Source organism: Monodelphis domestica, chromosome 2, assembly GCF_027887165.1.
Source record: "Monodelphis domestica isolate mMonDom1 chromosome 2, mMonDom1.pri, whole genome shotgun sequence".
NCBI lineage: Eukaryota > Metazoa > Chordata > Mammalia > Didelphimorphia > Didelphidae > Monodelphis > Monodelphis domestica.
Window position 1 is genome coordinate 374,417,151 of NC_077228.1, and position 26,862 is coordinate 374,444,012.

Sequence of the window (26,862 nt, forward strand, 5' to 3'; positions counted from 1 at the left end):
TTTATAGCATGCTCCCTTTGGGCTTTGGTTTCCTCATTTCTGACATGAGGAAGTTGGACCAGGTATTCCCTAAGACTCCTCTGAGCTCTGAATTTGTGATCTACAATAATTCCCAGGGAGAAAAACAATCCATCACCTTTCAGGTTAATTGCATTCTCTTTGAAAGGTAAAAAAATATTGTAATTTCCCATCTTAAAAGATGAATATGGCCAATGCAGATGAATTAATAAGCTCTGGTCTCGCCCTTTGTGCACACTTGTTTGATCAGCTTTCAGTGTCTGAACTCGGTAAACAGGGCTCTGGTCTAAGCCCTGAAGTGAAAGCCTGAGCTCCCAGGGTCGCGGGGGAATTGTGTAAGGGTGAGTTCACATTACAAGATATTAAAGAAGTGACAAAGCAGTTAGCTCCTTTGCTGGATTTGCTTCTTCCCTGAGGAAGCCTTGGAGGATAGCCCAAGAACTCTGAAGCTGCACCTTGTCTAAATAGTCATGGATCGTGGCTTTTATGAGGCTGCCTATCTTTTCATGAATTTTAGAAGGAAATAACAAAAACAACAATAACTGAATGGACAGATCCTTGCAAAACATTTCACTTATACTTGATCTTCAAAACAACCTTGGGAGCTAATTCCTTTTATTGTCCACACTTTACAGATGAGATAACTAAAGCCCAAAGAGGTTAAACGATTTGCCCAGGGCTACGCAACTAGTAAATATTTGAGGCAATATTTGAATCCAGCACTTCTTGATTCCAAGACCAAATAGAGAGAATTTGTAAAGCATTTAGCAAAGAGCTTGGAATATAGTAGGCACTATATAAATCCTTATTCTCTTCCCTTCCAAGTGTATAACTGAAAATCTGTTACCCTAAAAAACTACATTTCGCGGAAGCCCACTGATTTCCTGTGATTACATACTTCCTGGAGACAGGGGATATTAGGCAGTGATGTGGAGGGTCCCGCCCTCTTTACTTCCTCTTGTGAGTATGGTGGTGGTAAGCCCTGGGATTTTGAATAGGCTGATCAGTCATGGGCACATGGTCATGTTTTTTGTTTTTTTTAATGGATCCTCTTTACTCCTTTATTTCTAATGATCATTAATAAACCCCTTAAAATATAATATTTTTATTATTTTGAGATTAATTTTAATTTTTATACAAGTCCTGCAGTCTTACCACTATGCCACCAGAGCCTGGGACCATTTCCCCCTGATTTGTACAGACTCTGGTTCCAATAAATTAAGCAGGTCTTTGAATTAAAGTGAAAGTAGAACATCATAGTTTAAAAAAAACAAACAACTCTTTATCTTCTGTTTTAGTATCATTTCCAAGGCAGAAAGAACATAAGGACTAGACAAATAGGGTTAAGTGACTTGTTCAGGTTTTTTTCCTGAGGCTAGATTTGAACCCAGATCATTCCATTTCCGGGCCTGGCACTCTATCCATTGTGCTACCTCACTAGTCCCTAAGTAGAATCATTATTGATAATGATCATGATGATGGCTATGGTGATGGCTGTATCAATTACAATTTTTCTGTAATTTGAGCCTTACTTTCCATGGATACTTAGGCCATATGTCAATACTGAACCTTTTTTTTCTCTCTCTTTTCTGATTGATACAATATAAAAAAAATGGATTTCTTCCTCCTCTTTGTTCCCCACAGTGGAATCAGCCCCATCCCAATTATATATACTCTGGTGTTGTTGAGGTTTTTTTTAATGAATTTATTATCACTTGTTCAGCCATTTCAGTTGTATCCAACTCTTTGTAAGCCCATTTGGAATTTTCTTGGCAAAGATACTAGAGTGGTTTGCCATTTCCTTCTCTGGCTCATTTTACAGATGAAGAAACTGAGTAAGCGGCTTGCCCAGGGTCACATAACTGAGACCAAATTTGAACTCAGATCCTCCTGAGTCTAGCTCCTTAGTCCTTTTCACTGAACCACCTAGCTGCCTCCAATTATAGAGGAGGTCAAGCATACATTGGGGGTCCAGTAAAGACTAGCCTTCCCTTGGTTCTCCTACTCCACCCAACTCTCATTCCCTTTCTTTTCTCCTCACTGTTAAATGATCTGGAATATCTATGTCCAATAGTTCTACTCCCTCCCAAAAGTTCATAGAATCTAAATTTGGAAGGGAATTTACAAAAAATATGGCCTACTCCCTTGCTTTACAAATGAAGAAACTGAGGTAGAAGTAGAAAAGTGACTTGTCCATGCTTACATTGTTAATAAGCAGACTCAGTTTAAACTCAAATTCTGGAACTGTGTGAGTACTTAAACTGAAGAAGAGAAGGCTTAGGAGGTACAAAATGCCAGCAGTGGGTATCTGAAGAGAGATGTGTCACACTGGGGAGAGATTAGATTAGTAGAGAGATAAGCAGGATGGAGAAAGACAGTGAAAGCTGATGGTGATCCAGATAATGGCCAGGGTGAATAGATTGCCTGGTTTCTCTTTCAAAAATAGACAAATTCCATCAAGTGCAGATTTTCTATAATCTAAGTCTTAGCTTCTTCAGTAGACACTAAAAATATATGTCCAGACTGAATCTTTTGTCTCTCTCCTCATTGACACACTAGATAGATAGAAAGACAGACAGACAGACAGATAGACAGATAGATGGATAGATACATAGATACATAGATACATAGATACATAGATAGATACATAGATACGTAGATAGATACATAGATACATAGATCGATACATAGATAGATAGATAGATAGATAGATAGATAGATAGATAGATAGATAGATAGATGGATGGGTGGATGGATGGATGGATGGATGGATGGATGATAGATGGATAGATGGATGGATGGACAGACAGATAGATCAATAGAGAGATATTTTTCTTTCTTGCTCTGCTCAGAAGGTAGAAATAGAAGCAATAGTTTTAAGTTGTACAGAGCTATTTTGTCTTTAAAACAATAAAAATTTTAAAACATAGAGCTATTTAGGAATAAAATGGGTTACTGCTTAGGCGGAAGTTGGTTCCCTTCACTAGAAGTTGCTTTCCAATTAAACAAGCATGTATTCATCTTTAGAGGCAGCATTGCATAGGGAATAAAGAGCCAGCCGTGAAGCTTGTTCAAATCCTACCATTGATACACATGGACACCCAATGGAATCATAGGCACTAAGTCACTCTATCTCTAAGTCCTCTGAGCAACTCTCTAAGGCCAGAGAGACCATGGGGCGGCTAGGTGGCACAGTGGGAAGAGTGCCTGGCCTGGAGTCTCCTGGAGTTCAAATCTGACCTCAGACACTTACTGTGTGACCTTTGTAATATTTATTGGGAAAGGAAATAGGACTGGAAAAATGAGAAGAATTCTAACCTTTAGAAGCCTGTGTCTTTGGGCTGAACCAAGAAGAGCATGCCACTCCAGACTGGGCTGAGCAAGCTCCTCTCTCCTCTAACACCAGGACGCAAGTCCCACAGGGCAGGAAGGAAGTGCTAGTCACAAGACCCAACTGCCACTCCCAGTTGGCCCCTTCCCCCACAAACTGTCAGTCTTGTTTCCTTTCCACAACTTTGTCAAGTCACTTGACATTGTGTTTGTCTCAATTTCCTCATTAATAATTAATAACAATTAGTAATTAAACTGGAGGAGGAAATGGCAAATCATTCCAGTGTCTTTGCCAAGAAAACTCCAAATACGTTTATGAGGACTGAAAAATAACTCGACAAGACCATAAGAGGCAGGGTACCTGCTGGCCTGCATTGTTGGAGGGAATTTCCTCATCTGGTAGTTCTCTGTGTCAATAAAATCACAGACTCCTTCTTTATCCCTTTTAAATCTTAGTTCAAAGAGAAAGGATAGAGTGCCAGACCTGGAGTCAGGAGGACCTGGGTTCAAGGGAACCTGGGAAGGTCAAGGACCTGGGAAGTCACTTAACCCCCATTGCCTACCCCTGACTGTTCTTCTGTCTTAAGGCTATTACTAGGACTGAAAATAAGACCTTAAAAAAATCTTTGTTTTAGGTTGCTTTCATTTGAATTAAAATAGAGTATTGTGTATATTATTCTATTGGGCCTGCTTTTTCTTTATTCCCCTCTTTCTTTGGACCCCTTTATCAATGTCCATGCTAAGATATGCCTAGAACTAAACAATATTCTAGAAGTGGTATGATTTACATTATGGAAAAATTGCTTTTCCCAATGTGGAATTTTTACTTCTCTCCATGCCAACTAGAAGAACATTGGCATGTTGGATATCCAGGCTGTCTTGCTGACCCATCATGAGCTCTGGAGCCACCCAAAGCTCTGCATCATGCCCCCTCTCCCTACTAGAGGTCTTCATACAAGGCTGGGTGACTAGGGTCAGGTCAAAGTGGACTGCCTCTGGGCATTTTCTCACTGAAATGCCAAATTCCCTTTAAGTATGTACCAAAAATAGGGGCAGAGGGATCAAACCTGTAATTGCCTTGGAATGGAGAACTCCTTGTAGGGAAGTTTCTTGCACATAACCAATGCATGTAGACACCACCTGCTCTGTGAATTCATCTTGGGAAGTTGCCTGAGGCACAGAGATGGTATCCTGAAAGACCCCAGGTCACACAGCCAATAGAAGTCAGAAACAAGCTTTGAATTCAGGCTTATCTGATTCTGAAGATGACTCTATCCAAGATTCCATCCTGCATATCATAGAAAATATTTACAAAATAAATACAAGATAATGGTGGGTAAGGGACTAGTAGCTGGGGGATCAGGAAGAGCTCCTACTTTCCTTATCTTTGTTCATTCTGTTCCCTGTTCTAAGAGTGTTTTTCCTTCCCCTATTTAACTGTTAACTCCTACCCATCCTTCGAAGTCCAACTCAAAGGCTGCCTCTTTCATGGAAGCACTTCCCTGCCCCCAATAAGTTTTGATGACCACCTTCCCCCCCTTAGACCTCCAATGGCACTTTGTTATTTATTTACATATATATATATATATACACATATATGTATATATAATACAGCATTTATTATTGTAATAATTTATTTATTATATATTAACATAATATATAATATTTAAATATATATCTCCCATGTTCTTAGCCTTTATTTGTGATTGTGAGGTTTCCCCCAGAGACCCCTTTCTTCACCTCACAGTCTGTTGGGGCTATGAGAAAGCCCTCTCCTCTCCAGCAGGTAGATTTCCTTCCTTGCTTTCCATTTCCTTTCTTCTCATTCTCTTCTTAACTCTCTACAGTCTGATTTCTGACCTCCTCATTCAACTGAAACTGCTCTCCCTAAAGTCGGTGGTGATTTCTCAATTGCCAGATCAAATGGCTGGCCTTTTCTCAATCCACATTTCACTTGGTTCTCCTCCTACTGATTGGACTGCTCCTTTTCAGTCTCCTTTGATGGATCTTCCTTGAAACCATTGACTGAGTACAGGGTTCGTCCTGGCCCACTTCTCCCTACTATTTTCCTCCATGATCTCATTATCCAGCTCCCCTGGATTCAATCCAGTCATCTCTATGCTGATTCTCAACTCTACTTCTCCAGCCTTGATGTCTCTGCTGCTCTCCAGTCTTGCATCTCCTACTGCCCACTATACATCTCGAACTGGATGTTCTTTAGACATCTTAAATTCGATGTGTCCAAAACAGAACTTGTTATCTTTATCCCTAAACTCTCCCCCAGACCCACTACATTTCCTATTGCTGTAGAGGGCCACATCCTCCTCCCAATCTCCCAGGCTCACAACCTAGGAATCATCTTGGATTCCTCCTCACTCTCTCTCACCCTCCAAGCTACTGCCCAGGCCAGCATCTCTCCAATAACCCTCTTCTCTCCTTGCAATAGCCTATTGGAGGGTCTACCTGCCTCAGGTCTCTCCCTACTCCAACCCATTCGCTATTTGGCCACTGAAGGAATTTTTCTTAGGCAAAAGTCTAATCACGTTGTCCTTTTAGTGGCCTCCAGTCATCTCCAAGAACAAATACAAAATGCTTTGCTTGGCTTTCAAGGTCCTTTGCCTTCTAGACCATTCTGACCTTTCCAGCCTTCTTATGCCTTCCTCCCTGACCTGTAACCTTCTTCAGTCCAGTGACATTGGCTTCCTAACTGTTCCATGAATTACATTAATGCACATATAAAATCTTATCAAATTGATTTTCATCTTGGGGGGGAGTACAGGAAATGAAGGGAGAAGGAGGAAGGGAAAGAATTTGACTCAAAAAATTTTTAAAGAATATTAAATATTATTTTTATATGTAATTGGGGAAAATAAAATATAAAATCAATTTAAGTCACTGCAGTACAATTTCAGTAGCAGACAGTTTGATGCCTATTTCATACTGCTTCTTCTATGGGCAACTACCTCATGTTATTGATAGAGAACTGGTCTCAAATCCAGTCTCAGATACTTCCTAGCTATGTGGCCCTGGGCAAGTCACTGAACTTCTGCTTGCCCCAATTTCCTGACTTGTAAAAGAGGGATAATAATAGTGCCTTCCTCCGTGATTTATGTGAATAAAATGAGATAATTATATAGTACTTAGCACATAGTAGACTCTTCATAAATGGTATCATCATCATTATTTTGTTTTCTTCTGCTAAATCTCTGTATTTTGAAATTATATTTTGTTCCATATAGCTAGATTATGTCTGCATGAGTATTTAGTAGGGAAACCATCTTTTTTTTTTTAACCCTTAACTTGCCATTTAGAATCAATACTGCATATTGGTTCCAAGGCAGAAAAGCAGTAAGGGCTACTAGGCAGTGGATGTTAAGAGACTTGCCCAGGGTCACACAGCCAGGAAGTTTCTGAGGCTAAATTTAAATCTAGAACCTCCCAAAGTGGCTACTTAATTTTCTCTACTGTACACCATCAATCCACTGAGCCACCTAGCTTACTCCTAGGGTAGCATCTATTAAGCATGTCCTCAATGTTCTTTCTGGCTGATTGTAGACAACAGTTCAGTCTATAGTACTGCTCTGATTCCAATATAGTTATCGGTTGAGTTCTTAAGAATGTTTTTGAGTTCTACATTTATAATGTGGGAATTTGTCTTCTATCATCCTTTGGGGCTTGCTTTTTGATGAATAACGCGAGGCACTGGGCCATGTCTTGCTGAATATTGAGCAGCAACTAAATTTTTTCATCCTTTAGTCCAAAATTACAATCATTGTCCTCATCGATGAGTGATGGGAAATTTATCTTTGGTTTATTTTTATTTGTTCTTTAGTTTTTAATTCCATCTTGATTTGGGCCACAAAACTCCTAGAATAGAGAGAGGAAGAAAGGGTCAGCTAGCACCCGAAGCAGACTTCCTGGAGGGGGTAGGGCCTGGGCAATTTTCAGAAAGAGGTAAACGGTGTTACATTCAGAAAGTAGAATTCTATTCCCAGCGTACAGTAGACCCTGGGGGATTGTGGAGGAGGGGAGGAGGGGTACAGTGAGACAAGAAAGGGAAGAGAAACTCAACCCAACAACAATCCACCAGGGTGTCTGTCACCCCTTCTGCCCAAATGGATGCTTCATCTCAAAAGAATAACGGCCACACACACAGATAATGAGACGCAGACAACCAGTCCTATTTTGCCAAGAATTGCTTTTGTTGGCTCAGTGCCCCCCTTTTCTTGGCCTTCCTTGGCCCCCGATTCCAGCTGCTGATAGATTTTTGAATTTTGCATCAGGATGAGGGAGCATCGTACCAGGAAAGAGTCCTGGGGCTACCATCCGTTGTCTCCCCTCCAACCTCACTCAGAACCCATCTCCAAAGGGCCAGCCTCTGCTGGGCCCCAGCCAGGCTATATTCAGCACAATTTACTGACAACACATGCAGGCAGATCTAGTCGCTCACCAGGATTTTTTTTTTAAGTACTCATAAGTCTGTCTGTAAACATATCCTGTTAAAGGCATTTAACTCGTTTGGCCACTGTCAAAAGCTGTATTGTCTAAGAGTAAAAACTAGCCAAATATCAGGAAAGGACACACACACACACAAACAGAGTCAAGATTGACCATTGGTGGTGGAAGGGCTTGTCAGCTCTGGGAGGGGAGACGGAGGAGGGGAGGGAGAGAACAGGAATCATGTAACCATGGAAGAATATTCTAAATCAATCAATCAATCAATTTAATTTTTTTTTAAAAAAGAGGAACCATTGGTAGAAATCCAGTGTATTTAGAGGTAGCAGGTGGTCAATGACTCTTTGTTGGGTTGATTTATCAAATGAGATTAAATTAAAAGACTCCAGGCAAGTATTGACAAAAACTGAGATTTTTCTAGGAAGGATCATGACGTTCAAATACTGAGCTTTTGTTGTTTTGTTATTTGACACAGCTTCAGCAGAGAGTACTTTAACCTAATGAATACTATACCTTGTTTTTTCCATGTTGGGCAGCTTGATTTTCTCTACTGCACAACATATCTGCTGCTGGGAAATACATGAATAGGATATCTTTATTTTTTTTCATTTTATTTTTATTGTCATGCAAAACACACTTCCATCCTGGTCATTATTGTATGAATACACTCACACAAAAACAAAACCCCCAAATAAAACCCTAACTAGACTGATGTGAAAGACAGTATGCTTTGATCCACATCCATCCAACCCCCAACAGTTCTTTCTCTGGAAAGGGAGAGCATTCTCCACCCTAAGTCTTGAAGGGTCATCCCAGATCTTGCATTGCTGAGAGGAGCCAAGTTTTCACAGATAACCATCGTCCGATATTGCTGTTACTGGGGACAAAGTTCTCTCAGTTCTTTTGCTTCTTTCCCTCTGCATCACTTCCTGCAGATCTTTCCAGCTTTTTCTGACATCATTTTGCTTGTCATTTCTTATAGCACAATAGTATTGCATCACCAATATGTACCTCGGGTGAAAAAAATGTCATATAAAATGCCTTTTCAAATCAGAAATTTGATTTGATTTTCAATCAGATCCTTATGGCTATCCCTACTGCTACATAGAAGATCCCCTGATTCCCCCCTTTCCCCTTTAGGAAAAGAAGGGGACTAATATGGGTAAGGAAAGAAAATTAACTTCTGCTCATGATGTGACCATTGGAGGATTTCTCTGTCACTTTCATCTCCTCTCACTTCTTCTTTCTATCTACTTTATCTTTTTATTATTTACTATTTATTTATTCTGTCAGTCAGTAAGTAATTTATTAGGGGCAGCTGAGTGGCTCAGTGGATTGAGAGTCAGGTCTAGAGTCTTAGTCCCAAGTCCTGGGTTCAAATCTAGCCTCAACCACTTCCTAGCTGTGTGACCCTGTGCAAGTCACTTAACCCCCATTGCCTAACCCTTACTCATTTTCTGCCTTAGAACCAATACACAGTTGATTCTAAAGTGGAAGGTAAAGATTAAAAAAAATATATATATACATATATATATATATATATATATTTTTTTTTTTTAGGGGGCAACTAGGTAGTACAATGGTTAGAGTGCCAGCCTCTGCCCTTCTGTCTTAGAGTTGTTACTAAAACAGAAGGTAAGTTTTTTTTTTTAAAAAGAAGTTTTCCAAGGAATAAGAAGGGAAGTGACTATTGATCCTGCATTCATTTCATCACACATTTAAGCGCCTATGCCATGCACGAGACTAGGCTGGGGATAGAAGGCCAAATCGTCTAGTCTTCATGTTCTGCACTCACTGCCTTGGAGAACATACTGCCTGTATTGTTGATGCTTTGACAGAGAAATACTTATTTGATATTTATTGACAATTTTGGGGGTGGGTGGGAATATTTTTCCTCCCTAGAGCTCTGGAAACACCAAGTTCTAAAAGAAAATGTGCCCATTATAAGGCCACAAATAGTTGAAAATTTTATACAGCGGTTGATGGAAAATTCCCAAGATGGTGAGCTTGAGGTATGTGCCCACAGGTAATCAAATTTGGGGGCAGCTGGGTGGCTCAGTGAATGGAGAGCCAGGCCTAAAGATGGGAGGTCCTAGGTTCAAATCTGGCCTCAGACACTTCCCAATTGTGTTACCCTGGGCAAGTCACTTCACCTGGATTGCCTAGTCTTTATTGTTCCTCTGACTATCAATAACTATGTTACTTATATAATTAATAGATAACTCATAAAACAAAAAGGTCTGCTGTCTTCACAGGGACTTCCCAAGAGTTATCAAACTTGGCAACCCAAATCTAATTTTGATGATTTGTATCAGGCCAAATGATGCACCAAGAAAAATTATGGGAAAGAATTATAGAGATTTAGATAAATGGTATTGTATGGGGGGGGGGCAGGCATCAAGGGAGACCCTAGTCCAAGTTTTGCTTCTAGGTACTTAATCATCATGTGACCACATACAAGTCATTTGTTCTCCAAGCCGTATTTTCTCATCTGTAAAATGGGAATAATAATGCCTATAAGTATTAAGGGCAAAATAGAAAAACATGTGGCCACGGGGAACATTTTCATGGCTATTGCCAAAGGAAGGAAAGGGATTCAGGTGAGAAAGGCAGATTTGGGAACTAATTTCTGACTAAGAAGATAGCGTTAGACCAGATTGAATTGCTTGCCAGCCTCAGGAGTGGGGAGGGAAGAAGGGAAGGAGACATTTTGGATTGTATAACTTTGGAAAACTTATGTGGAAAATTGTTATTACATGTAATTGTTAAAAAAATTTAATTATTTTTAAAAAGAAGAGGTTAATGTTAGAGTGTCGGCTGGGTTGCTCAGTGGATAGAGAGCCAGGCCTGAGGATCTTGGCCCTTGGCAAGGAAAGAAATATGTTTGCCTGGAGATTGATAAATTCACTTGAGAGGCCTTTAAACTGGAAGAAATGAGGGGACAGCTAGGCGGCTCAGTGAATAGAGCTGGACCAAGAGATGGGAAATCCTGGGTTCAAGTCTGGCCTCAGACACTTCTTGCCTAGCCCTTGCCACAATTCTATCTTAAAATTAATATGAAGACAGAAGATAAGTTTTTTTTTTTTAAATGTCTGAGCCACACTAAGTTAGGCCCATTAGTAAGTCTTTTGAATAAACATTTATAAGTTTAGTTGAGAAGTTACTTAACCCCCTGGCCTAGCCCTTCCTGCTCTCCTGTCTTGGAGTCAATATGCAGTATCGATGCTAAGACAGAAGGAAAGAGTTTTTAAAACATAAATAAATGAAAAATAAATGAACTGAAAGGAATGACGAAGGAGAAAAGGGACCTCTTAGGCTGGACCAGTGTGGTCCAACAGAGAAGAGCAGGTCCCACATAAAAAGCTACGGACTGGATGGATAATTCCTAGGAGAGTGTAGTCAGGGGATGAGTTGGCAATAAAACACACAGCCTTTGAGGTCTATATAGCCACGCACAAAGGATCCGGGATGTGTTTGACTCTTCCCCAGCCCTCACGAGCTCTCCTTTTGAGGGAACAGTGACATACATCTCCCCACTTGGACTCCTTGTGGTTGGATTGTTGGGGGTGATGGAGAGAGGCCAGAATCAGGCTGTGTTTGTTAGTAGTAGTCACAGGAGGAACAATAGCAACAGCAGCTGCTGCTTTAGGTCACCCTGCTTAAACCTATGTCCAGTAATACCAGGACATTGTTCTGATTTCATAACCTGAATTAAAACTCCACATTTTAAAAGACAAATGTAGGGGAGGGGAGTTGAATTTTTGGCGTAGCTAGGTGGCTCAGTAGATAGAGAGCCAGACCTGGAGATGGGAGGTCCTGAGTTCAAATTTGAACTCGGACACTTCCTCAATATGTGACCCTGGGCAGGTCACTTAACCCCCATTGCCTAGCCCTTACTGCTCTTCTACCTTGGAACCAATACACAGCATTGATTCTAAGGTGAAAGGTAAGGGTTAAAAAAAAAAAGTTGACTATGAGGCTTGTTATAAATATGCCTATTGGATTGTGAGCTCCTTAAGGGCAGGGACTCTCTTTGATCTCCTTTTGGATCCCTATGAGCTTAGCACAATGTGTGACATATGTCTTAATATTAATCAATTAAATATAATCAAATATGTCTTAATATTAATCAATTAAACTTAATAAATGTTTATTCAAAAGACTAGTGGGCCTAACTTAGTGTGACTCAGACATTTAAAAAAAATCTTATCTTGTCTTAATATTAATTTTAAGATAGAAGTGTGGCAAGAGCTAGGCAATAAGGGTTAAGTGACTTGCCCAGGATCACCCAGCTAGGAAGCATCTGAAGCCAAATTTGAACCCAGGACCTCCTGTCTCCAGGACTAGCACTCTATCTACCCTGCTACCTAGGAGCTCCCTGTCAACATGGAAAAACATGGAAACAGCAAAGTAGTTAATAGAACTCATCTTTAATCGAGGCAAGGGAGACAATACTCATATGGTCACCTTACAGACTCATGCACACACCACACAGAGCCAAGCTCTGGGGCTCTGGGAACAGTCTCCAGTTAAAAACACCAAGAATGGGAATTTCTGTCAAACTAAGGAACTTAAGGTCTTAAATATTCTCTAGAGCAGTGATGGAAAACCTTTTAGAGATGGGGTGCCAGGCCCCATCCCCACCCCACCCCATCCCCAGAGGCTGCATGCAATACCCTGCCCCGCCCCTTACCCCTGACAGGGAAGGGAAGAAGCACTCCCATTGGGCTGTTGGGCAGAGGGTTGGGTCATGTGAGAAATGTCCTCAGGCACGTGTGGAGAGGGGGAGGGGAGGAAGTACTCCCATTGGCTGTTGTGCACAGGGGCAGGTCATGTGAGAAATATCCTTAGGCAGGGTGGAGAGGGGGAAGGGAGCAGCTCTGCCTGAGTCCCTCTGCCTTTCTAGTAACAAATTCTGGAGAGTGGGGTGCTAGGAGGGTGGCCTGAGTGCCACAGAGAGTGCTCTGCGTATTATCAGATCGCCATCACTGTTTTAGGGAGTATGGGAAAGTAAGATTGACTGATTGGCTTACATAGAGGCTTGGGAAAGAGGATTCTAGCCTAGAATCTCTGGGAGTGGAGTAAGATACCATAAGAAAAACTAAGATGACAAAAAATAATTTCTTTCCAGATGGGAAAATTGATTTTTTTTATGTCCCCTCATATTATCTGTCGGCTACAAGGAGTGTTTTTATTATCCCATCATATTTCATAATGAAATTCAGTATAACCCCAAACACCCACCACAAGTATCAACAGCACACAAATCTTCACAGAAATGTATATTTTTTAAAAAACATATTGGGGGCAGCTGGGTAGCTCAATGGATTGAGAGCCAGGCCTAGAGATGAGAGGTCCTGGGTTCAAATGTGACCTCAGACACTTCCCAGCTGTGTGACCCTGGGCAAGTCACTTGAACCCCATTGCCTAGCCCTTACCACTCTTCTGCCTTGGAGCCAATACACAGTATTGACTCCAAGACAGAAAGTAAGGGTTTAAATATATATATATTGAGTTAAAACCTCTGCTGACCCAGATAACTCAAAATAAAAATAGGAAGGCAACAACCATAACAAAAGATGATATCTGCTCATCCTATCTAGGAGGATCCATAAGGACTGGAGGGTTTATTGTTCAGTTTAGAACAAACCCACTCATTCTACCTGGGGTGATCCAGGAGCACCTGAGGGTTTCATAAAACAGGGCTGCCACTCCTCAGACACATCTCCCATTTCTCCAGAGCAAGGGCTAGAATTGCCTTTGATGTTTTAGCCCTCCCTCTATGGGTTAATGTCTTTTTCAAAGATCTCTTAGAGATCTCAAAGAGAGTGGGAGGGGAAAGTAGGCATTGCTCAGGGGGAAAGAGCTCTAGGAGGGCCAGACCCAGTCTAGAAGGTTCCAGAAGGGAAATGTGAGAGGCAGGACCAAGAATAAGGACCATCAGATGTTTTGACAGTGACAAGGCTTTTGAGAAATGGCTCGTAGACGTTGCTATTTGTGCCCTCTGTCTTTACAGATCACCTTTAAGAAAGACCACCTGGACGCGTGTCTCCTTTCTCTGGGCTGTGATGTGATGGCCAGAGAACGCAGCAACTTCGAGACCTATTCTGAGTTTTATGAACATTTGTTGCAGCAGGCCCGCCGGATGCTCCACCAGAAGGAACAAGTATATTCATGGGAGTGGAAGGGCCGTGAGTTGGAAAGAGGCTTGAAGAAGGGTACCCCACCTTAGCCTGCAAGACAAGAAGCTGGAGAGGCTTTTCTACCCTGAAATTGCCGGGGTTGATCCCACTTCCATTCCCCTTTTTAATTGATCGGGTCCCTTTCAATCCTGGGGCTCAAAGCTCCACAGCCTATAAGACTGTGCACCATTAACACGGGGGTCACCTGGAGTGGGCTCACGAAAGAGTGTGAGAAGAAAGTATTAGGCTGGGGCAACAGCAGAAGTAAGGAGTAGAATAGCAGCCCCCGCCCCCCCTCAGGAAGTATGGAGCGCTTCTGATGCCCCGACCTGGATTTGGGGTCAGAGGTCCCGAGCTGCGGTCCCAGCTGAGCTGCTTAATACCTGGGACCACCTCGGAGGCCCCTCCCAGCTCCAGATCTAAGAGCCCTCGAACTTGGCTATTGCTCTGCCCTCAGAGTTCATGCTCTGAAACCTCTTACCAACAAGACCGCCACACAACGGGGGCTTCCGGGAAAGCTCACTTTATCTCAAACGCAAAGCTGTTCCAAACAAGATGCCAGGAAAAATGTATTATTCTTTGTCTCTCTGTCTCCCTTCCCCGCCCCCCCCTCCCACCCGTCTCTCTCTGTCTCTCTCTCTCTCTGTTTGTCTTTGTGTCTCTGTCTCTGTCTGTCTGTCTCTTCCTCCCAATCTCTGTCAACTTCCCTCTCTCTCTCTGTCTCTCTCTGTCTGTCTCCCTCTCTCTCTGTCTCTCTCCCTCTCTCTCTCCCTTTTTCTCTCTCTGTCTTCCTCCCTCTCTCTCTCTCTCTCTCTCTCTCTCTCTCTCTCTCTCTGTCTGTCTCTCTCTCTCTCTCTGTCTGTCTCTCCCTCTCCCTCTCTCTCTCCCTCTTTCTCTCTCTGTCTTCCTCCCTCCCTCCCTCTCTCTCTCTCTCTCTCCCTCTCCCTCTCTCTCTATCTCTTTCTCTCTCTGTCTTCCTCCCTCCCTCTTTCTCTCTGTCTCTCTCTCTCTGTCTCTGTCTCTATTGTCCCCTCCTCCCTTCCCTCTCTCTGTCTCTCCCTGTCTGTCTCTGACTCTCCCTCTTTCTGTCTCTGCCTGTTTGTCTCTCTGTCTCTCCCTTTCTGTCTTCCCCTTTCTCTCTCTCTGTCTCTCTCTTCTATCTCTGTCTCTGTCCCTCCCTCTCTCCCCCTTTCCCTCTCTCTCTGTGTGTCTCTGTCTGTCTCCCCCTTTCTCTCTCTCTTCCTCTTTCTCTCTCTCCATACATATGATATATTTGATGCGTAGATATGGCATACATATAATATGATACAAATATTTAACATGTTATACATGTATATCTTTATCACGTGTGTATAACATGCTATACATTCTATCATTCTATATGTATAACATGATAGATGTATATAATATATGCATATATAACACGATTCACATATAATATGGCATGCATATGTGCACCTATATTCGTATATATACATGAAAGTGAATCAATAGCAGAAAAAAGTTCACCCCAAAACCAGTTCCGAATGTCTTTTGGGACGTTCTCTATATTGGTTTATCTTGGTTGTTCCCAGCCACTACGGTGGAGGAGAATTATCTGGGTTGCGAGTGACAGCTCCAAACAAATACATCAAACAACAAGCCCAGACTAAGACCTTCGGGGCCTTTGAGCTATGTAAAGTCATGGACCCAGAGCATGAATCAGTGGCTTTCAGAACCCACCATAATGAATGAAAAAGGGACCTGCTTTGCTTTTTTTTTTTTCAAATCAATTCAATAGGGGCAACTTGGTAGCACAGTGGCTAGAGTGCCAGGCTTGGAGCTGGGAGGTCCTGGGTTCAAATCTGCCCTCTGAAGCTTCCTAGCTATCACTTGCTTCCTGTAGCCTAGCCCTTGCCACTCTTCTGTCTTTGAGATGATACTAAGACAGAAGGTAAGGGTTATTTAAAAAAAAAATCAATTCAATAAGCATTTGTTGCGTGCTCACTACATGTTGGCACTGGGGGTTCAAGAACAAAGATGGAAACAGTTCCTGCCTTCGAGGAGCTTACATTCTATGGAGCTCATTTGTAGTTGGTAAAGCTCATGGGAAGACCTGTTTGATATAGAGAAAAGCCGACGAGCTTGGGAGACAGGAGACATGAGTTCTTGCCCCTAACTTGGAGATTTGATTTCTTTCTCTGGGTCTGAAGTTAGGTTCAGAGACTCGTAGATTTGAAGAGGAAAGAGATCTTAAAAATCATTAAACAACTAGGTAGTGTATAGGCAGCTAGATGGCACAGTGGAGAGAGCCCAGGATTTGGAGTCAAGAAGACTTTAGTTCAAATTCAACCTCAGACACTGGCCATGTGACCCTGGGAAAGTCATCCAACCTCTGCCTGCCTCAGTTTCCCCATCCAGAAAATGAGGATAATAATGGTGCTCACTCCTCAGGGTTACTATAAAAATAAAATGTGGTAAGATGTGTACGGTACTTTTTATACCTTAAAGCACTCTCTAAATGCTACTTTTTTTTTTTAATTAAACCCAACCCTTCTATTTTATAGCTTCTTCATCTTACAGATGGTTGGACTCAGTGACCTTTGAGAGCCTTCCCAACTCTTACATTTTTGCCCTGCATTTTACTTGTTTGTTGCTCTTTGGTTTCCAGGAACTAAACACAGTAAGAACAGCTCAAAGTCCACCTGAAGAAAATGTCCATCAGGTTGGTTAGTTGTCACTAACTTAACTCCATTTCTCCCATTCTCTTCTCTCTCTCAACTGGCCTGTCATAGGTATTTTGGGGTAACATTGTGCCACTTTGGACTGTAGAATCTCCAATGACCACTAGAAAATGATGCAATAGCATTTGATGACTCAGAAAATTGGTAAAACTACTCCCAATGGTCATCTTTCACTTCTTCATGTGATATTCATCAGAGACCATTGAAAGCAGGCTTCCTAACTGCGTAGCCTGGTGGATGTTTGACCTGAGGCGTTGAAGAACAATTGGAGACACACACACTGAAAAAGAAAGAGTCACAGCTACTGTTTTTACAGTAGTGAGAAAAAAAAATCACTGAACCAATCACTGATTTTGGCTTCCTCTAGATGCAGTCTTACCTCTGTCTGGCAACTTAGGCAACTGGAAATTATCCCTGTTCATTTAAAGTTGAAAAGATGGTTTTCATTAGGTCTTTTAGTCTCAGGTCTCTGATTCACAAAACAGCTCTCTTGTTAGCCTTGGTTACTGCGGTTGGGCATTTTTCTAAGCCTTCATCTATTTTTGAAACATCCTCTACCAGGTTGCGGGGCTCATGCAGGATATGATCTTGGAAATCACTGCTCTTAGAGCCAGGCTCACAGATCTAGAGGATGAGAATCTCAACCTCAAGGAAAAAATAAGAAAAGAAGTCCAAGAGGAATATGAAGCCTTAGTTCAAGCCTTATTTGTGACCTGTTTACACATCAAAGTAGGTGTCCTAGATAACAGTTCTTGAGTGGTCCTTTGGTGTTTTCTTGTGTCATGGGAATCCCAGGTGTAGTGTGGTATCCAGAGGAATTATTTACAGTGGGAAGTTCTAAAGTAGCAAGAGGATTTTAGGTCTAATAATGTACAAACCCCCAAGTCTGTTTGCCAGAGACAGAGATCAACAGTACTATTTCTTATAATGAGCCTTTTTGCTTTAAAAAACAGATTTTCCTCATTTAGATCAATCAATAAATATTTTATTAATAGTAATTTTATTTTATAATAGTAATTTTATAATTTATAGTAAATTATAATTTATAGTAAATTTATAATTATAATTATAATAGTAATTTTATAATAGTAATATTATTGTATAATAAATTATACAATAAGAAGTAATTTATTAATTTGGGCCAGGTATTGGGGATATAAATATACACATACAAATCAAAATTTCTGGGGGGTTTTGTTTGTTTATTTCTTTTAAACCCTCACCTTCCACCTTAGAATCAATAGTATATATTGGTTCCAAGGCAGAAGAGTGGTAAGGGCTAGGCAATGAGGGTTAAGTAGCATGCCCAGGGTCACACAGCTAGGAAGTGTCTGAGGTCAGATTTGAACCTAGAACCTTCTTCTCTAAGCCTGGCTCTCCATCCACTGAGCCATGTCACTGCCCCCAAGTTTTCTGTTCTTTTAAAAAAAATTATTTGCACTACTTCTCTTCTGTGATGTGGTGGCCATCTCTGATGTTTGCTAAAGGAGCCACTGTAAATATTCAGCATGTTGGCCTCATAGTCTAATCTGGCACAATTGGTCCATAGACGCGTATTTTTAAAATTATATTTATTTTTATTTTACATAAACTTTATATTTATATAATATATTATATATAAAATATATAATAAATAAAATTATATTTTATGTTACATATATGGTATTTGTAATTATATTTTATATTATACAAAAATGTTAATTTAATATTTTATTTTAAGTGGGTCACACTTCAGTGTGTGAATATGACCTATGTTCAAGCTAAATTGCCAGACTTGTAGACTCAAAATGCCAGATCCCTTTGATAGTCATCTACTGAAAGTAGCTAGGTGGCTCAGTTGTTTGAGAGCCAGGTCTAGAGATGGGAGGTCCTGGGTTCAAATGTGACTTTAGACACTTGCTAACTGTATAACCTGGGCAAGTCATTTAACCCCCATGGCCTAGCCTTTATTGCTCTTCTGTTTTAGAACTAATATGCAGTATTGATTCTAAAAAGGAAGGGAAGGTTTTTCCTTTTTTTTTCTTAAATAGTCATCAGCTGCCTTCTCAACTTATTCTTCTGAACCAGGAAGGTACATTTTGCCAAAAGAAAAGCATATAAAGTTTCAGTGGAGAGTCCTGGATCTGGCATTAGGGGTCCTATTATTAATCATATGGCCTGATTCTAGTATCCCTCTTCTGCATAATGAAGGGGTTTGCCTAGATCAGTAATGGTGAACATTTTAGAGTTGGAGTGCTGGGCTCTGCCCCCCCCCACCTCATCCCAGACCATATGCCATTCCATGTCCTGCCCTCTCTTACTCCCCACAGGGGAGGGAGGAAACATTCCCATTGGGCTGCTGGGCAGAGAGGTGGGGGAAGTAAGGAATTTCCTCAGCAAGAGTAGAGAGGGGAAGGGGAGTGGCCTGAGAACTCTGCTCCCCTCCAGCTCTGCCACCTGTAAACCACCCACCTTACCCACCCTGTGTGTTCCCATTGGCTGCTGAGCAGAGGGGCGGGGGGGACTTGAAAAAAATGTTCTCAGGTGTAGTAGAGAGGGGGAAGGAAGCTTCTCTGCCTTAGTCCCTCCCCCTTTCTAATAACAAATTGAGTGGGGGCAGCTACATGCCCACAGAGAGCTTGCTGTGTACCATCTTTGGCACCTGTGCTATAGGTTCACCATCATTGGCCTAGATGGTCTTCAAGATCTTTGCCAGCTCTCAGGCTAAATCTGATAGATGTCAAAGCTCCCAGTTCTCCAGCTTGTGCACAAGAACACAAAATGCCTTAAGAATTATGCTTTTTGACAGAAATTATTATTTAAAGTTGAATCTAGGGAAGGCCCCAAACCCAACCCATCACCCTCACCCCCCCCAAAACCCTGCCTGTACACAATATTCACCCTCTTTCCTCGTCAGGAGAAGCTGGATGAATATCAGCTTAAAATGAGCCGGAAAGTATGTGATCTCATCGGTGAAGTGAGAAAAGAAGGGGTTGACAGGATGATTGATCTGAAGAAAAAACTTGGCTTCAGCAAAGCTGCTAATGGATCAAAAGAAAATTTAGCCAAAGTAAGTGATTTCATCTGGTACAAGAATCTGAATCTTTCCTCCCAGGGTCTGTCTCGGCAATCTGTACCCACTTGAGTCTCTTTCTTTTTCCCTGTTTCCTCCCAAAGCATGACACTCAGGGCATCCTTGGCCCTCTAGAGTATCGTCATGGTGGTGATGGTCCCCTTAGGGAAGGCCTGCATTGGCTCCTGAAAGCCCAAGCCTTGATTTTTCTTACAGTCAATAGGGATGGTGCCCCTTCGTTGGCAGGAGCAGCTTCAGGCCTTACAGGAGGAAAACAGGCGCCTGGAGGAGCTGGTGAGCAAGGGGAAGGCCATCAGCCACTGGAGACTAACCGTGCAGGAGCGGCGGCTCCAGGGGCAGCTAAGAAACACCCAAGAGGTGAGCCAGAAGACTTTCCCAAGAAATCACAACTTAGGGGGGCAGCTGGGTGGCTCAGTGGATTGAGAGCCAGGTCTAGAGACACTTCCCAGCTGTGTGACCCTAGGTAAGTCACTAAACCCCCATTGCCCAGCCCGTTCTGCTCTTCTGCCTTGGAACCAATACAGAGTATTGATTCTAAGATGGAAGGTAAGGGTTTAAAAAGAAAAAAAGTAATCATAGCACAGGAGCCAGTCATTGCCTTTTTGGGTTCACAGCTCGGATAAGTATCATGCTACCTACCAAGTGTAGGCAGGGTTTTTGTCTGTTTGTGTTTTTTTGTTTGATTTTTTTACTTTTTAGACCCTTACCTTCTGCCTTATTGATTCTAAGACGGAAGAGTGATAAGGATGAAGGATGTCTGTTGAGTTATGGAGTGATCCTCAGCCTTAAATCAAAGATGCAAAACCTAGTGGATGGCCCAGTCTTGGGAGAAATGGGAAAGGAACAATAGACAGCAAATAATAGGGAGAGAAGAGCCAGAATCTGATAGAAAATTAAGTGTGGAGAGTTGGGGAGAGGATGAATGGAAACGCAAAGAAGAAAATAAGAAGAGATTTTCATGGTGGTTTAGCAAATTATTTGACCAAAAGTCAATGTGGGCACACCTTTTGAAGTGGCTTTATAGGTGTCCTTTTGTGAAGAAAGTAAAATTGTTTTAAAAAATCTTTAAATAGAAATGATAGTGACTTGAAGATATTTCCATTTCCTTATTTTGACACATTTCTCATTGATCCACATGTATTTTGGAAACAGGTTCTGAGAACTGAGAAATTGGAAACATGAGTCAGTTCTAGAGACCTACAAATAGGCAAAGTTCAAGTAACTTATGAAAAATAAAAATACTGAAGTGAAATTTCCTTACGATCTGTTCTATATTCATAGGAAGCTACTCAAAACAAAAAAAAGTATTTGCAAACCAAAATAATGGCAGAACACGAGAGTCTTTTACTGCAACAACAATTATTGGTCTTAAGGAAGGCCCTGGCCACATTTCAAGCTAAGAATTCAAAGATGGAGAAGCAGCTTGACACACAGGTATCTGGGACTCTCACATTCCCCTCCCTGAGCTTCTATCTCCTCATCTGTAAAATCAGGGGTCTGGATTGAATGATTTTTTTAAACCCTCACCTTCTGTCTTAGAACTGACTGGCATATTGGTTCCAAGTCAGAAGAGTAGTAAGGACTAGGCAATGGGGGTTAAGTGACTTGTCCAGAGTCACACAACTAGGAAGTATCTGAGGTTAGATTGGAACCCAGGACTTCCCATCTCTAGGCCTGGCTCTCTATCCACTAAACCACCTAGCTGCCCCTGATTAAATGATTTCTAAGGTATCTTCTACTTCTGGCATTTTAGGATAATCATCATTTATCCAGAAATACCATACCAAGTCATTTGGAATGACACAGCATTCGATAAGGCTCAAAAACTACATGATCAATGACAATATTTAGCCTTGGAGATATAGTCTGAAGGAAGATGAATGTCCAGGGCCTCTGATTTTTTCATCTCATTCCTTTTCTACATCTGACCCAGAGAGGAATTATGGATGCAAGACAATTTTCCTTTAGTCTAATTTATTTGGCCAAAAGAACTAATGTATAGTGATTTCCCCCACTTCAACACCACCCCCCCAGAAAGGAAGGAAGAGAGGGAGGGAGGGAGGGAGGAAGGAAGGAAGGAAGGGAGGGAGGGAGGGAGGGAGGGAGGAAGGAAGGAAGGAAGGAAGGAAGGAAGGGAGGGAGGGAGGGAGGGAGGAAGGAAGGAAGGAAGGAAGGAAGGAAGGAAGGAAGGAAGGAAGGAAGGAAGGAAGGAAGGAAGGAAGGAAGGAAGGAAGGAAGGAAGGAAGGAAGGAAGGAAGGAAGGAAGGAAGGAAGGAAGAGAGGAAGGAAGGAAGGGAGGAAGGAAGGAAGGGAGGAAGGAAGGAAGAAAGGAAGAGAGGAAGGAAGGAAGAGAGGAAGGAAGGAAGGAAGGAAGGAAGGAAGGAAGGAAGGAAGGAAGGAAGGAAGGAAGGAAGGAAGGAAGGAAGGAAGAGAGGAAGGAAGGAAGAGAGGAAGGAAGGAAGAGAGGAAGGAAGGAAGGAAGGAAGGAAGGAAGGAAGGAAGGAAGGAAGGAAGGAAGGAAGGAAGGAAGGAAGGAAGGAAGGAAGAGAGAAAGGGAGGGGAGGGAGGGAAGGGAGGGAAGGGAGGAAGGGAAGGAAGGAAAGGAGGGAAGAGAGGAAGGGAGGAAGGAAGGAAGGAAAGGAGGGAAGGGAGAAAGGAAGGAAGGGAGGAGGAGGGAGGGAGGGAGGAAGGAATAATAAGCAAGAAATAAGGCAAACTTAGAGAGAGTAGCTGAACTTTACCAATTCAGTCTGAGAAGTGATTTTATCCATCCTGGCCATGAAGAAGTTGGATGGGTCAGAATTGTGCAATTTTCTAGTTCCTTGAGTTAGTTCTCTAGGATTGCTTGTCATTTTGTTTCAAGTGACTGTGATTCATTTGAAGTCAGATCTAGGTTCGTTTCCCTGTTCTGACACTCACTAGCTGTGTGGTTTTGGATAAGTCACTTGACCTTTGCATCACAGTTTCCTTCTCTGTTAAAAGATGATACTACAACTTACAGAGGTGCCTCACAGTGACAGTCACTGTGAGGCAAATACTTTGTGAGCCTCAGAGTGTTCTGTTTAAATAGAAGCCAGTAAGTATCAAAAAACAAAAAACACAAAACCAAAACAACAACTCTCCTAGCACAACAGGCATACCTATATTACCTATATTTAAATTTCCAGTTGAAAAATGTAACCAAAGAGAGGTAGCTATTTTTGTATATGCCATGTTGAGTGTCCTGTTAACTGAGGAAATGGAGTTGACTATTCAGCACTTACCCTTCATTCCAGTCACAAAATCTTGCAAACAGAGGTAGATTTTCATTCTTCATCTTACTGTAAGAAGAACCTGACTTAGCCAGAGTCCCTCAGAGACTCAGAAACAGAGTTAAGATCAGCATTCCCTGTTCTTTCTAGTCTCCTGCTGCTAAGGAAAGTCTCTCATCCTGATTCCTATAAAATACCGCACTCTTTGTGCTATCTGTGATTGAAATCTCTTATCATTCTCTGCACTCTCCAGGTCAGCCAAACCAGCCTTCTTTGGGTATTTTTTTTTTTAACCCTGGCTTTCTGTCTTAGAGTTGATACTAAATATTGGTTTCCAGGCAGAAGAGCAGTAAGAGCTAGGCAGCTGGGGTTAAGTGACTTACCCAGATTCATTACAACTAGGAAGTGTTTGAGGTCAGCCTCTTGGAGTCCCAAATTTTCTACAAATTTCAGGTCAAAAACTATATGAGGGAATAGCTGGGTGGCTCAAGGGATAGAGAATCAGTCCTAGAGATGGGGGGTTCTGAATTCAAATCTGACCTCAGCCACTTTCTACCTGTGTGATCTTGGTCAAGTCACTTAACCCCCAGTGTCTCGTCCTTACTGCTCTTCTGCCTTGGAATCAAAATGCGGTACTGATTCTAAGATGGAAAGAAAGAGTTAAAATTTAAAAAGCTATATGAGATCATTTCTCATATACCTAGCATCCCCCCCCCATTGCCTTGAATAGACTTTGTATTTACTTATTTTGCATTTATATGTACACGTCTCCTAGAGAATGGAAGCTTCCCGAGGGTAAGGGCTGGTTCATGGTCCTTTTGTCCTCCACACCTATCACAATGCCTGGTAGATGCCTAATAAATGCTTGTTGATTATTTACTGAAAATGCAAACACATGTTATTTATGATTGAATTTAAACTCTGAATTTCACCTACACAGAGCTGTCAGATTCTGGAATTGTAAAGGTAGACAAGACTCTATTAAATACTACACATATGCCATTCTAGTGTTTCTGATTGGCAGGCAGCCAGGTGGCACAGTGGCTAGAGTACTGGGTCTGGAGTCAGCAAGACTCATTTCTCTGGATTTAAATCTAGCCTCAGACACTTCTTGGCCGGGTGACCCTGCACAAGTCACTTGCCCTTATTTGCCTCAGTTTCCTCATTTGTAAAATGAACCGGAGAAGGAAATGGCCAACCACTCCACTATTTTTGCCAAGAAAACCCCAAATGGAGTCACCAAGAGTTGGACACAACTGAAACAACTATACAAGTATTGGATTGACAATGTATAATTTTACTTTCTTTTTAATCAAATGCTTATTCAAAGCCTATAATGTTGAACAGCAAAATTAATAAGTGTGTTGCCTTTCTGAGCACAACTGAATGAAACAACAAGACCACAGAAAGAGTTTGAGATCTATGATCCTGTACACTGGAAAAAGAAAATATCTTAAATGTGCATCTTGAACTTTGAGACCAACAGTGGATCCTTGTTCAGATGCCAACTAGAAAATGCAGGCACATATACCAGCCATCATTGTCGGCTGAGCTGGAAAATGTTTTTATTTTTACAGTCACTTTATTTATTTTTAAATATTTTATTTTGTCCTCAATTACATGAATAAATAATTTTAAAACTTTTTTCTTTTAATTTGAGCCAAATTCTCACCCTCTATCCCTCTTTTCTCTCCCACTTCCCTGAGAGGGCAAGCAATCTGATATAGATTTTACTTGTGTAATAGTAAAACATCTTTCCATATTAGTCATTTTGTGAAAAGGAACTTGAACAAACAAGAGAAATGTGACAGAACCAAGTGAAATATAGTATATCTTGGTCTGCATGAAGACTCCATCTTTCTCTGGAGGCGGATGGTGGTTTTTCATTATGAGTTCTTCTACAATCATTTACCATCATACTTTGTGTTTCCCTGATTTAGAAACAGTTGTTGAAGGAATTTGAATACAAAATGACCCATGAAACTCTAAATAGGCAGCACTTGGATGCAATGAAAACATCCAGCATGGGGAAATTATTGGAGGACATGGAGAAGAAAGAACAAAGACTCTCTCTCCTAACCGAGGAAGCAGAAAGATCTTCTAAGTTGGGCCAACTTCAACAAAAGAAAATTAAGAAAGAAATTCAACAGGTAATCTCAAATCAGAGGAGAGGACTATTAAAAAGGGCCCTAAGATAGCTCAGAGGACTGAGAGCCAGGTTCAGAGATGGGAGGTCCTGGGTTCAAATGTGGTCTCAGATACATCTGAATTGTGCAGGCAAGTCACTTAACCTCCATCACCTAGCCCTTACCACTCTTCTGCCTTGGAACCAATACACAATATTGATTCTAAGGAACATAAGGGCTTTTTTAAAAAAGCACCTTAAAGTGCATTATCAAGAACATTTTTCTTTGCTCTTTGGACTTTTCCATTCTCCTCTTTTGCTCCTTGATTCATTTCATAATCAACAAAAGATTTCACCAGAGCCTTTGATTGTGAATGTAGAGCTAGCAGGGTTGACCTTCAAAGACCAACTGATTTGTTGTAAAGATGAAAAGATTGAGTTCACACAGTATCAGAGACAAGATGTGACTCCTGAGTCAGAAATAGTTCGGGAGATGGCATGGAAGTACAGAGGGAGAAACGAAAGAGAAGGGGGTGAGGCAGGAAGATAGTTGGGATCCACAGGTATCAAATATGGAGCACCATTAAAAACTCACAGATCTTACACTGTGGGGTCATGAGAAATGAAGGGATTAGACTAGAGAAGAAAACATACACAAGGACCAAGATCACACTGTTACTTAATTGGTGGCAGAGCCAGAACCAGTAGGATATGATGGAAGACCTGGGTATCAATTTATGGAGAAACTAGTGGGAAACCAATAAGTTTAAACTGACAAGGAAATAAAAAGTGAGAAATCATAAAAGTACAGGATAATAAAAGAAAATCAGTAGCTGTGATTTTAGAGCACCCATGAAGATGATCAGAAGGAAAATAGTATAGATATTGGATATTAAGTTTGTCAAAATTAATAAAGATAAGAAATACTCAAGATGTGGATTAAATAATTATAGAAATAAAATTAAAGATAGTGAATTTCAGGAATAAAACTAATGAATAGTTAGAAGGTTTAAAAAAGAGGGAGCCCCAAATAAGGTGGGAGCAGCAGGTAGGTAGTACAATGGATATAGTTCCTGGCCAATAATTAAAATCTGGCCCAAAACACTTGCTGTTGCTCTATATAAGTCACTTTACCCTGTTTGCCTCAGTTTCTTCATCTACTAAATGAGCTGGAGACACTTCCTAACTGTGTGACCCTGGGTAAGTCACAATCCCCATTGCCTAGCCCTTCTGCCTTGGAAACAATACACAGTATTGATTCTAAGACCAAAGGTAAGGGTTTTTCTAAAAATGAGCTGGAAAAGAAAAAGCCAAATCACTCCAGGATCTTTGCTAAGAAAACCCCAAATTGGGTCACAAAGAATCCAACAAGGACTGAACAACAAAAATCCCCAAATAGGAGGCATCATGTCATTGATAAAAAATCATATTAGGAAGAAAATGAGAATTTTTTCTTTGCTTTCTGAAAATGAAGATATCGCAAGAGTAAGTATTAATAAGATAATCTAAGAACTAGATCTTCAAAATCTTTGTTATGAAGGGAACTATGGAATTCGAGGAGGGAGAGCAAATTAGTGATGACAACTTCAAAGCTTTCTCTAGGTCATACTGATACAAATTATTTAGATAGTGAAATAAGCTTTTCTCAATAAGTGCAGTCAAAACAGGAATTTTTGGTAAGAATTCCCACCTTTCAATCCACTGT

At 41.3% G+C, this 26,862-nt stretch overlaps 1 protein-coding gene across 1 annotated transcript in view; it reads left to right on the forward strand.

Annotated features, from left to right (window-relative positions):
• CCDC162P (uncharacterized) overlaps positions 1–26,862 on the forward strand; it is a 239,392-nt gene that overhangs the window by 201,794 nt on the left and 10,736 nt on the right. The window contains exons 36-43 of the mRNA XM_056818639.1: positions 9,706–9,815; positions 13,820–13,969; positions 16,636–16,689; positions 17,270–17,437; positions 19,605–19,757; positions 19,977–20,138; positions 21,063–21,215; positions 24,973–25,182. Coding sequence (XP_056674617.1) covers positions 9,706–9,815; positions 13,820–13,969; positions 16,636–16,689; positions 17,270–17,437; positions 19,605–19,757; positions 19,977–20,138; positions 21,063–21,215; positions 24,973–25,182 — 1,160 coding nt within the window. The remainder of the gene's footprint in view (positions 1–9,705; positions 9,816–13,819; positions 13,970–16,635; positions 16,690–17,269; positions 17,438–19,604; positions 19,758–19,976; positions 20,139–21,062; positions 21,216–24,972; positions 25,183–26,862) is intronic.